Source organism: Cercospora beticola, chromosome 5, assembly GCF_033473495.1.
Source record: "Cercospora beticola chromosome 5, complete sequence".
In the NCBI taxonomy this organism is placed as follows: Eukaryota; Fungi; Ascomycota; class Dothideomycetes; order Mycosphaerellales; family Mycosphaerellaceae; genus Cercospora; species Cercospora beticola.
In genome coordinates, this window is record NC_088939.1 from 4,957,136 (window position 1) to 4,969,418 (window position 12,283).

General features: G+C 53.9%; 5 protein-coding genes across 5 annotated transcripts; 3 read left to right on the top strand and 2 right to left on the bottom strand.

The window, feature by feature from the left end:
• Nucleotides 1-1,224: 1,224 nt before the first annotated feature.
• RHO25_009057 (uncharacterized protein) lies at nucleotides 1,225-2,614 on the bottom strand (the record flags this gene model as incomplete). Its single annotated transcript, XM_023604838.1, has 4 exons — nucleotides 1,225-1,524; nucleotides 1,583-1,758; nucleotides 1,817-2,042; nucleotides 2,435-2,614. The coding sequence occupies 4 exons, from the start codon at nucleotides 2,612-2,614 to the stop codon at nucleotides 1,225-1,227; spliced, it is 882 nt and encodes a 293-aa protein (XP_023460461.1).
• Nucleotides 2,615-2,662: 48 nt separating this feature from the next.
• Nucleotides 2,663-4,338, top strand: RHO25_009058 (uncharacterized protein; the record flags this gene model as incomplete). Its single annotated transcript, XM_023604839.2, has 3 exons — nucleotides 2,663-2,744; nucleotides 2,797-2,908; nucleotides 2,964-4,338. The coding sequence occupies 3 exons, from the start codon at nucleotides 2,663-2,665 to the stop codon at nucleotides 4,336-4,338; spliced, it is 1,569 nt and encodes a 522-aa protein (XP_023460462.2).
• Nucleotides 4,339-4,624: 286 nt separating this feature from the next.
• Nucleotides 4,625-5,276, top strand: RPL23A_1 (60S ribosomal protein uL14; the record flags this gene model as incomplete). The annotated part of the gene is made up of 3 exons (XM_023604840.2): nucleotides 4,625-4,689; nucleotides 4,831-5,155; nucleotides 5,244-5,276. The coding sequence occupies 3 exons, from the start codon at nucleotides 4,625-4,627 to the stop codon at nucleotides 5,274-5,276; spliced, it is 423 nt and encodes a 140-aa protein (XP_023460463.1).
• A 1,715-nt stretch (nucleotides 5,277-6,991) lies between these two features.
• Nucleotides 6,992-9,610, top strand: RHO25_009060 (uncharacterized protein; the record flags this gene model as incomplete). Its single annotated transcript, XM_023604841.1, has 5 exons — nucleotides 6,992-7,141; nucleotides 7,189-7,604; nucleotides 7,658-8,415; nucleotides 8,470-9,098; nucleotides 9,152-9,610. 5 exons carry the CDS (start codon nucleotides 6,992-6,994, stop codon nucleotides 9,608-9,610), a joined length of 2,412 nt encoding a protein of 803 aa, XP_023460702.1.
• Nucleotides 9,611-10,225: 615 nt separating this feature from the next.
• On the bottom strand, nucleotides 10,226-11,830 carry RHO25_009061 (uncharacterized protein; the record flags this gene model as incomplete). Its single annotated transcript, XM_023604842.2, has 2 exons — nucleotides 10,226-10,936; nucleotides 10,985-11,830. The coding sequence occupies 2 exons, from the start codon at nucleotides 11,828-11,830 to the stop codon at nucleotides 10,226-10,228; spliced, it is 1,557 nt and encodes a 518-aa protein (XP_023460701.1).
• Between the last annotated feature and the right edge of the window lie 453 nt (nucleotides 11,831-12,283).

The following is a 12,283-nucleotide window of genomic DNA, read 5'->3' on the forward strand; positions in this document are numbered from 1 at the left end:
CTTGCGGCGGCTATTCGAGAGCAGCCAGCAGGGCCATGCAGCTGTCCCTGTTCCAATTATAGTTTCCGTTGACACGAGCCCTGAAACACTATCGCTCGTCTCTCTCTTCTCCACCCCTCTCGCTTCAGCTTGCTCGACCACAGATTTCCCGGCACATCATTCCTCTGCACCTTGCCAAGGGAGCATTCAACGTCCAGAACTCCGCATGCACGCATCTGGGCTGTGCTATTCTCACCGTGCCTGGGGATTAAGGGCCATCTTGCCATCTTCCATGTGAAATGCGCCACGATGCTGCCACGTGCAGAGTCCCGCCACAATCGCACAGAAGATGCCGCTTGAGGTAGATTTGCGAAGAGAACAAACCTTGGATGGCATCGCTGTTAGGCTTGAAGACCGGGTACATAGCTGAGATCTTCCAAAATTGAAGTCGGCAAGGCCGATACTTATTAGCGTGGGCCAATCGCGTTGGGCATAGTTCTAGTTCTGCATCTCCAGAGCCCGCGTGTTCCGTGGCAGGATAGGACAAGACCAATGTGTCAGCAAGAGCAGCATTTGCGGCCGCCGCGTGGCTTGATCGTTGCAAGGATACGTTCATGGACAAGACTTCGCGAATTCTTTGCAGCGTGTCGACGATGCTTGTCAATGGGTGTTGAGCCACGCTACGTTGTGAGAACTTCATCGCAAGCCGTGTCGTGCTACATCGATCACTGCAGCAATCTCGATAGATCTGCAGCCCGTGGTGCTATCGCTCATTCGATCTATCATCAGTTCCGAATGTTTGTGTCGCTGAGCGACGACACCAGTACATCGATTGCATACTGGGCGAAGGCAGCACGAGAGCATACAGCTATATGCTCTGGAAAACAGATTCAGCGTGTATGGAATGAGGCCACTTGACGGCCGTGAACCGTAACATGCTGGGGGATCTGCTGGAACTCGTCACTCGTTGACAACCATCTGGAGGGCAGGCTGGTCAAGAATGTGAGCGACATCGATGTGAGGCAGTATGGGGGTCACCGAGTGACAGGAAGACACAGACTGAATACGCACAGAACGCGCAAGACCAACTTGGAGAAAGTATGTTCATGTTATTGCATCTGCTTTTGAGCTCTTCGGCAGAGAGCCGTGGCTTGTAGTCGATCTCTCGATGCTAACGTGCTCCGCCGCGACTTGCTATCACACCAGGATGATCTCGTATCGTAACATGCATTCCTTGCTCTTTCTCTACAATTCACCACAGTCGACGATGGTGACTGGCTGGCCTCCCTTGAGGGCACCAGAGCTGGAGCCGCGGTCTTCGATAGACGCGATGGCCTGGATGGACTCCTCGTCACCTGGCACAACCTCGCCGAAGACAACGTGACGGCCATCGAGCCAGCTAGTCACGACGGTGGTGATGAAGAACTGCGAGCCGTTCGTGTTTGGGCCGGCGTTGGCCATGGACAGCAGGAATGGCTTGGTGTGGCTGAGCTTGAAGTTCTCATCGGCGAACTTCTCTCCGTAGATGGACTTGCCGCCCGTGCCCTGTAGACATTGTTTAGCATCATGCCCCAGCCCATTGAAGTCAATTGACTGCACATACGTTACCACGAGTGAAGTCACCACCCTGAAGCATGAATTGTGGGATGACACGGTGGAACTTGGAGCCCTTGTAGCCGAAGTTCTCGCCCTTCTCGCCAGTGCAGAGTTGGCGGAAGTTCTCAGCGGTCTTTGGGACGTCCTTGTCGAACAGGTTGAACTTGATGGTCTTCTTGCGAACTGTAGCCGCCGCACTTAGTTGGTGATGGTGTGCATTGGGATGGAATGGATCACTCACGCTTCTCCTCAGGTTCCACAACAACACGGTTGTTGGCCTTGTCGATTGTGACAAGACGGCCGGTCCACTCGACGGTGAAGTAAGTCTGAACCATGATGGCGGCGGAAGCGTGGAAGGATCGGTTGGAAGTTGGTTGGAGTCTGAAGGTGGGCAGTGCTTTGGCAAAGGCGGTAGTGGATGAAGCACGAGAAAACATGGTTCTCGAGAAGGCAGCTTTTCTACTCGACTATGAGGGGCAATTAGCAAGGGAAACACCGACCCCGCCAACGGTGCCTTAGGCCTCCGTCAGGACCCGTTTTCCGAAGAAGATCCTCTCTCGGAACACGTCAATGGATGGCTGGGCGCATCAGAAGCTCGTCCTGCTGCACCCGCACCGCAAATGGCGTGCTCTTGGACGCGGTGCGGCGCAGCGCGTTTCTTCGGCGCGATGGTAGTGCGTGTGGGTGGACCGGGAGATGCTGTACTTACAGGATACTTTCGCCGTGGTGATGGTACAAAAACTTTCTGTCGCTCAATTCAGCATTGAATGCGGCAGACCACGCAGTCCCATCAAAGGGAACCTTCCAGTCGACTCACCTGAGCGCAATGCGAAACAGATACACGACTAATTTACAGTACAAGTGCCTCGATAATGAAGTTGATGTTTTGATGAAACCCAGACGGGAAGAGTGACTTCTCCATCTGTTGCTCGCGATCGAAGGCGCGCACGGTCTCTTCTCCGCCGAACTCCTGAAGCCGGCCGATTTCTTGTGATTCGCCGAACATAGCCAGCGCAACATCGCCCGCCATACCACGCATCTCGGAGGCTCACTCTTTCCCACACACCTCTCAGCGCGACTCGTCGCCATGGATCTCAAAAGTCTGCAGGATGCGGCGAGCAATCTCACGCTCTACGACCTCAAAGCGGGCGTCCGCAAGGTCCAAAATGGTATGCCAGCTGGCCATGATGGCGGGTAGGACTGTGCGCTAATGGTCCGTAGCTGTCATGAACTACACCGAGATGGAGGCCAAAGTGCGAGAGGCGACGAACAACGAGCCTTGGGGAGCATCCTCGAGCATGATGCAGGAAATTGCCAATGGCACCTTCAACTAGTATGCAACACTTGGCTTCAGCACACACAGCGAAGGGGAGCTGACCTTGATGCAGCCAACAGCTCAACGAAATCATGCCTATGATTTACAAACGATTTACAGAAAAGTCGGCAGAGGAATGGAGACAGATCTACAAAGCGCTGCAACTCATGGAGTTCCTCATCAAAAATGGCTCGGAACGTGTGATCGACGACGCTCGCTCCCACCTCTCGTTGCTGAAGATGCTCCGACAATTTCACTACATCGACCAGAACGGCAAAGATCAGGGGATCAACGTGCGCAACAGGAGCAAAGAGCTTACGGAGCTACTCAGCGATGTGGACAGGATCAGGACAGAGAGGAAGAAGGCACGACAGACAAAGAACAAATACGGTGGCGTCGAAGGAGGCGCTGGGATGGGCTTCAGTAGCTCATCGGGCAGATATGGAGGCTTTGGCAGCGAAAGCGCTGGTTACGGAGGGGGTAGCGCAACTTTTGGCGGCAGCTCAAGAGCAGTATACGGCGATGGAGGTGGTTTCGGTGGCGAAGCGAGCACCGAAGAGTACGATGAAGGTCCAGGCCGAACACGTGCTGATAAGTTCGACGAGTACGACGAGTATGACGATGGCGGCGCACAGGCTCGACCAGCCAGGCGGAAAGGCGATGTCGCGGCGAAACGAGCAGCACCAAAGAAAGCAGCAGCCCCTCCGAAGCCCAAAGAACCAGAGGTCGACCTCTTCGATTTCGGGGATGAGCCGGCCACGACAATCACAGCGCCGTCGAATGGTGCAGCAAGCTCGGCGGCCGTTCTGGCACCACCATCGTCTCAGCCCGCTCAGCCAACAGACGATGACGATGATTTCGACGACTTCCAATCTGCCACTCCAGCTGCTCCCTCTGCACCCGCGAAGACTGTGCCGAGCATTCCTGCACCGAACTACAGTTCTTTCTCTACTGCCGCTCCGACTACCACCACACAGTACGCGCAGCCGACTCCGCAATCAAGCGGCCAGAACGCGGCTTTCAGCAACATCCTTTCGACTGCGTCTCCACCACCAGGCAGCGCGTCGACCCCGCTCGGTAGCATCGCTTCTCCCAAGCCCACAGGCTATCAGCCCTCTGGACCGAATTACTTTCAATCAGTGCAGGTTGCGAGCCAATCCACTGGTGGCTCTTTCAGCTCGCAAGTCAAGTCGCCTGGAGCAGGTCAAATTGGCGCAAAGCCTGCGGCCAAGTCGGGAGGTGGTGATGCTTTTGCTAGTCTGCTGGGAGGCGCTGGACTCAAAAGCAAGGGGCCTGCGCAGAAGGGTCCAACCATTGCAGACATGGCGAAGCAGAAAACTCAGGCTGGTCTGTATGGAGCCAATGCGCCAGCTGCTGCTGCTCCGGCAACTTCTGCTCAACCAAAGCCCAGTACTGGCAGTAGCGGGCTGGACGATCTCTTGGGTTAGATAGGTTCGAGATAGTTTGTCATATTCACGGGACAGTTACCCATGACAACACGAATGCAAAGTGAGCAAATGCCGCCCACTGAACGTTTTTAATGATGTGGTGTTCAAGTGCTTTCGGCGTGCAGACGAGGTTTAGTGGGGCCAGGATCGGCAAGTTAGCCGAGTGCCAAGTCCCACAGCAGCTGATTTGCTGCAACTTCAACTTCAAGTGCACGAAGATTTGAGGCCGGCCCAGACAACATCAAATCACCGCACCCAGCGAAACCCCTCGAACACCACAGTCAAGATGTCGGCCAACAAGCGCGGTGGTACTTCTGGTCAGAAGCTGAAGATGACCCTCGGTCTTCCAGTGTACGTCTAATTGCAGCACCCTCGAATCGCAAATGCCACGCACTCCCGAAACATGGCCGTCGCGCAGCGGAGGAGAAAGAGCAATGCATGGGAATATCGGTGTAAAAGAAGAAACAAAGGCTAACAGGTGTCATAACACAGCGGCGCGGTCATGAACTGCTGCGACAACTCCGGTGCCCGTAACCTCTACATCATCTCCGTCAAGGGCTTCGGTGCACGCCTCAACCGTCTCCCAGCTGCTGGTGTCGGTGACATGGTCATGGCGACCGTCAAGAAGGGAAAGCCAGAACTGCGCAAGAAGGTCATGCCTGCTGTCATCGTGCGTCAGAGCAAGCCTTGGAGGAGAGCAGACGGTATCTACCTCTACTTCGAGGACAACGCCGGTGTCATTGTGAATCCCAAGGGAGAGATGAAGGGTTCGGCTATTACTGGGCCTGTGGGCAAGGAGGCTGCTGAGCTTTGGCCGGTGAGTACAATCGAGATGTCGCAACAGAGGCACTCTGCGCGCGGGCACGGAAACGAAAGTTCTGTCGCTGACTTGAATTGTTCCGCAGCGTATCGCCTCCAACGCCGGTGTCGTGATGTAAGCGGGTCTTGTGTTTCTGGGATATCCAAGAGAAATGGGGACTTCATGCATCGGAGCAGGCGTTACAAAAAGATGGCAGCTAGTTTGGTCCTGAAGGACATTACCACTAGCCGAGGGTCCTGGTCTCGAATACAGATCACGCTTCATGACTTCACATAACGACCGCCCGCCACTTCCTGTCTGCGCCTCACGACGACGACAATACCTGAGACTGTGGCATTGATGTCATAGAGCTGTATGCAATGGAATCAGTCCACATGCAAATGTACCATTTTGGTGCTTTGGAGATCTTTTTGTGCTCTCTCTGTGACTAACATTTGACGATATTGCATGCGCTTGAGCAAGGCTCGACTTGACCTCTGATAGCAGCCCGCGTGTCCGTTCAAGCCGAGTGATGGAGGTTACAACAATGGGTACAAGGCTGGTTCTCGTTGGCCGCTCTCAGCAAGACCGTTCACTTGGACAGAGTCAAGCCAGCTCTTTCTCGCGCATGACTTTCCATCGGAAGCTCTTTGCCAGAATGTGTCCTTTATGCTATTTTGTGGTTGTGTAGACTGCTCTCGCCCATGAATAAGATTACGGTCACCAACTAGCTGCATTGAAAGCGCCACCAACCTATCACTGTCGTATTTGCGTGAGGTCTTCCGACCGAGATTCGGCGCTGATTCACGAGCGATACGATCGATCGATGTGTCGACGCCTATTTCTGGTTATGCACTCACGACCCAGATCACTCATGGCTTCGTGCACGCCGCATTCACATGACCTTAAATTTTCGTCAAAGCACCATGTTGCTGTAAACATGTATCATCCAGGTGCTGAGATTGAGGCGGAAAGAACTGTCCACTAGGGTTCGAGCTCGCTTTCGGTCCCACATGGTTCTTCCAAGCATCACCACTCATCCTTGCGACACTTCTTTTACACCACGACCGCCAACCACATACGGTTCTTCCATCGACGTGAATGATTACTTATCAGTCTACTCAAGCCGGCTTCGGAACGAACACTGGCCAAACCTGCAATGGACAGTCCACGATTGGAAGACTAGACAGAAAGTTCATCATACATTCGAATAACAAACTGCACCCATGCCTGTTCTTGCATGGTCAAGCAGTTATGCCTCGCTTCTCTGGCCGCATCCTCAAGCACAGCAATTTCATGCAGACAAATTTCACTCGCAAGGACATTTGTTCTCATACTCCTGTCCTCACGCGTGCATTCTGCGCATCTGTCCAGCATCGAGCAAAAAGACTTCGCAAGCATGGCCTTCGGCCTTTTCCCCGATGGCTCACGCAAACATGCTCCCCTGCCTCGGCATGGTTCGACTAGGGATGCTTCCTTCAACACATTCCGTGTACCGAGACGAGAATGAATTCGCCATGAGGCGAGCACTGCGTTGCCTGAAAGGGATCAGCCAGACACGACCCTTGCTCCATCTTTAGCTACCGCATTTTGAGTTTGGTGTTGGAAATCTGCTTCGAGGAGCAAGTGCCACAGCCTGGTCAATCTAGGCCCGTTGCCTTGTACCTCCTACCCGCGTGAGCTGTCGCGATAATGTGGATTCCAACCCTCACCCGCTCCGGTGTTGGTCTCTTGCGGTTTGAACAACTTCTCTTATCAATACTACTGGGGAGATACCAAATGAATTGACACATGACCTGTGACAGCGATCAGTGCGAGCCTTGACTTAATAGAAATGGTCACAGAAGCCAAAAGATGAAGGATACCCACAGAGAGTCACTGGCGCGGCCGTTCAATATCTTCGCAGCTTTTCGGCGCAAAGGAAAGAAGGAGAAGAAGTCGTCCGCTGATGAGATAGTCATCTCAAGCCCTAAGCTGGAAGATCCGAGGAAGTTCAATGGAATTGTATGTATGACGAGGTCCTTCTCGACTGTGCGACACTGACGGCACAGCATACCCGCGTTGCGACACGGAATGATGCCGTACGCCCTTCACGCCCAGTTGCTCAGCAGCCCTCGTCTACCAGACCGATGTCGATGGTATACAGTGGTGGCGCCACTCGCATGTCCCGAGAGTCATTGCCAGACCAAGCACTGCGTGCTAGTATCAGCACACCTGCTCTCCCGAGTTCGAAGCCAAACGTTCCAACGGCTCAGGCAGTGGCACATACCGAAAGAGCGCCTAGAAAGCCCGTCCCGGCGAAAAGAGTAGATAGCAAAATTGGGCAACCAGAGGAAAGCAAGGACATCAAGTCGTCAGATTCGTCTACTTTGGACGACTTTCCGCTGCCACCGACGCAGCTCAAGTCGCCAACTCCGGTAGAGCACCAAGTCAAGCCCGATGTCAAGGTCGACGCGAAGCGCCTCAGGTAAGGCAGGAGTCCATAGACCTATGGAAGCTCATCGCTAAAGCTCTGCGTAGCTCGACTAGTCTCCCGGCTCGAATTCCTACACCACCTCTATCGGATGCTGGAAGTGCCAAATCACGTCCCTCGATCCAGCAGTCGATGCGTGAGAAACGATTCAGCCATAGACTCAGTTTGCGCTCGGCCGCCAGTTTCACACAGGAGTCTTCGGGCGATCCATACCACATTCTACTGCCTCTTAAATCCAGAGCTTCGGAGAGCATTGAAGCACCTGATGTCGAGCTTCCAACTACAGACGATCCGAAATCGTTTAGCATTTTCAGACCAGTGGAAAGAACATTAGGAAACGGCAAATACTCTTTGGAAGAACGAGCTGAGCAGCTGTTTAGTGCAGACCATCTTCGGGTCATTCTAGAAGACGCAAGATCATTATCACTCTTTTCTGCCTATCTTCGCGTCTATCGGCCGACCAGAGCTGGACTCTTGGCGTACTACTGGGACGCGTTGAAGGCAATTCGCGCGATGAACTACGCACGCGCGATCATGCAACAACTTTCAGAGAAAGACGCACCGGCCATAGTCACAAATCCGCCAAGCGCTTTCGTCGACGACAAGCTTTCCGAAGCTGCCAGTGAGATCTTCGAAGAACTGCTTCGAGAAGACTTACCGGCGTATGTCTGCCATATCTATACTCGCGTTGTCAGTGCTAGTATCGAGCGACGGATCTCAGGAGCTTTGTCCACTCGTTTGCGGGATCCGAGCAATGGGCTTGCTGAAGTCTTTGTATTATCAGATCCCAGTCAACCAGGTCATCGTGAGTAGAGATACATGCAAAGCTTTTGGAGAGAATCATGTTAACATGAATTAGCAATCGTTCTTGCATCGGAGGAATTCGCGTTGACAACACAATACGGCCTGAAATATGCGATCGGCCGAAACAGCAGCTTCTTACAAGGACCTTGCACCAGCAAATATTCTGTCAGACGAATGGCAATCGCATGCGCCGAGGGCAAAGACCATACCGAACTGGTCATCAACTATCGTCGTGACGGCAGTCCATTCCTCAATCTCGTGATGATAGCACCTCTATTCAACAATCAGGGCACCGTGCGCTATTGGCTCGGAGCACAAGTCGATGTGTCAGGTCTGTTGAGAGATGGAGATTATCCGGAAAGTGTGCCCAAGCTCGACACGGCTGCAGTATTGCCTGGAGACAGCTGCAAACCTGGGACTGTTGATAATGTACAGGCAATACGAGCACTCAGTGTCATGCTTGACGCCAATGAAATGGATACAGTCAAACGCAATGGGGGCCGCTTATGTCAAGGATATAATCACTTGCATCAGACAGCCCATCCAGTCAATCATCCAGACAAAGCGGATCGAAATGATGCCCATGATTCGGATGGCAGCCCCAAGGAAGAAACGCGACAACAACAGAAGACCTTATCCTTCTCTGAGCTTCCACGCCAACAACTGGAGGGAATCTACAAGCACGTAAGTCAACCAACACTTCCTTGCATCAGACCACGCCCTAACAACACAAACAGTATCTCGTCGTCCGTCCCGCTCCATCCCTCCGCATCCTCTTCGCCTCCGCCTCCCTCCGCACCCCAGGAATCCTCCAAACCCACTTCCTCTCCCGCATCGGCGGAAACCCCAAAATTAAATCCGACCTCGAAAAGTCCCTCCGCAAAGGCGTAGCCGTCACAGCAAAAATTCAATGGCTTCGCGCAACAAATCGCACAGCAATCGTCGAAAATGCTGGTCGTCCGCGTTGGGTTCATTGTACACCTCTCTTGCACCACACGGGAGCTGTGGGATTATGGGTTGTGGTGCTGGTCAATGCGGATGAGACTTCGCCGCCGCCGGTGCAGACGCATTCGAGGCAGACAAGTTTTACGGATAGGAGGATGGGGTTGGCGGAGTTGGCGCAGCATGATAGGGAGATTTTGAGGAGGTTGGATAGGGAGAATAATACGGTTAAGAGGCCTAGTACGGCGATGTAAGAGTATGTGGAGAGGCTTTTTGCCAAAGCAAAGTAATGGTAATAGTTATTCAAATGTAAAGAGATGGAATGATTCTTTGTGGCAGCATGATTTGTGTAGCAAAAACGAACGTTGTAACTTATTTAGCTGCTTTTTTCTTCTTCTGCGCGCTATTGTACACATTGCAAAACACAATGATCGAAGGTGATGATCAACATTCCCATTCCTTTTGTCCTGCGAATTCCGTGTCCAACGCCAGCGACCAGGAGCGCGACAGCAAAGCCAGTGGGTCAAGCATTCATCCAAGTCGTGACGCAAAACACCAAGTACCCGAAATAAAGCCTCAATATCCAACTGCTGCGAAAGAGAAGACACACCGCGCCGCCAGCAGAGCAAGTCGCTGCTTCTCTTCCCGACAAAGTTTTCGAAAGCGTTTGACATCCTTTGGTATCTGTTCAGTGAGAACCGTTGCCATTCTATCCCAACTTTCCGTCGCGTATGCAAAAAGAAACAAGAAGAAACTTTCTCAATTATCCTGTCGTGATTTCGTAGAGTTGATTTTCCCTTTTTCCTGGACGCCGCGTCGCCGAAGAAGCATACTGTCGTTTAATGTGAGAACCCAGAAAGGGAAGCTGACTACTGAAAGGTCGTTCCCTCTCTGCTGTTGCCGCGAGACATGCCGTGGTCGTCGGTCATGAAGCTTGCTTCGGTCATGAGGCTTGGAGTCGGCGTGTCGGGATGCGTGGTACCCAGTTCCGGGTCGTGGTCACCGAAGAGACCTCCTTGGGTCATGTCGATGGGCAGGAACTCGAGACCGGAGACTGGAAGCGGTTTGGGCACAACGCGAAAGTCCTCAGGTGTTGCTTGGTGGTAGCCTTGTAGGTGCATGCCTAGAGGTGTGAGGTCGTCGGCATCTGCTGGGCGGACGTTGAAGTATGGGCTCGCAGGCTGACTGGTGGGTGCGCTGATAGGATGGCCATGTGGTAGGAAGTGCGGCATCGTTTGAGGAGAGTGTGGAGTCGAGTGCACGGAATAGGGGCTGTATCCAGGAGGAGGATGTCCGTGGTAGCGACGTTCTCCGTAGCGAATGTGTCTGGGCGGACCGTGCATGCCGTGCAGGCGCTGCTGTTGCTGGCGCAAACGGCTGGCGTCTCTCGTGGCCTGACCACCTTTCGCACCTGATGCTTGTCGGTTCGGAGCAGGAGTTGCGCGGCGCTCAGGCTTGCGCTTGGGATCTTTCCGATACCGTGTCGTCGAGATCACGCCGCCTCGCAGCGCTTCATCGGTCAGACGCCAAAGACTGCCTTTCTTAGTGGAGTTGGGTCGATCCGTGACGCGCTGGAATGCCTAGTAGAGTCAGCGAGTGTTGCAGAACGAGCAAAGAACTGTACTCACTGCGTTCATTGACAGGTTGTGGCGAACACTATTCTGCCAGCCCCTATTGTTCGGGTCTCTGGCCTTCTGACTGTGCTGCGCGACCCACTCATACAGCTCGCGAAGAGACAGCGTGTGGTCCGGCGCCTCGACAAGACACTTGTAGAGCAGCTGCGCGTAACATGGATCGGCGGACTCTGCGGTCTGCTCGTCGCTGTCGTCTCGAAGGGAGTTGTGTGGCATTGTGGCGCTCCGCTGGGGTGATTGCCAGGACTCGGCAAAGTGCTGCCTTCCATAATCGTCGCGTGCGACGATCGGTGGTTGATGCGGCGGGTAGTCGACTTCGAACCGAGCGATGCCCCCCATCTGCGTAGGACTCGAAGTGGGCATGTGTATGCCAAGTGCGTCACCGCCGTGAAAGCCAAAGTTCAAGGCGTGGTCGAAGCGCGCTTCGGGTACCCACGCCAGGCCGGGCTGATGAGCGGTCTGCTCGTACCCGAACGTTGGTGGGGCTGGCGCCATTGGCCACTGGCAGAAGGTGTTTTGCGCCATGTTTGAGTCGGAAGACGAGGAGGCAGTGGAGCCGTCGCTGGTGGAAGAGATGGGGTCGGAGGGGGAGGGGTCGGAGTCCATGGCTCCGAACTGCGCTGATACGGGGTCCTCGAACGGGAAGGCGTCGAACTCCATGTCTGTTGTCGAAGCGCAGTCATCGGTCTCCCCAAAGAGCTTCAAAATGTCGGCGGCCTGTTGGTCAAGAGACAGTGAAGCGTGTCGTGGTTGGTCTTGTGGCTGCGTGACACCGACGTCACCAGATGCGGAAGTCGGCCCACGCTCGAGTGGATGCCATGAGGCAGCCTGAACCTCCATAACGGCGAGATCTGCAATTCGTGAAAAGCTGTCCAGGTGCAAGAGCGAGTTGTGGCGGATTGTTGTTGAACAAAGCTTCTCTGGAGACCGGGGAGCTCAAGTGGTTATCAGGCGAGAAGCTCGATGATGGGGCGGTGTGGTACGAAACGATGAAGACTGGGCATGCGAAGTAGGCTTCTGTGATGCTTAACAGTAGTGCTGCACGTGTGCGGCCAACAGGGAACAACCAGATCTGTGCCGAGCACGGGTAAGGGGGAAGAGATAAAGAAATGTGAGAAGGACCTACGATGCTGCAAGTCTTTGCAGCGTATTTGGAAGATGCCCTGGTCGGCATCTTGCGCGTGCATCCAGATGGTCATTGTCACGGATGCACGCTTTGCTTTGGCAGCGCTGCCGCCAGCGCACGCCCACTCACATGGCCGTATTTTCGGCTGCGCTTCCATGCCTACCAAG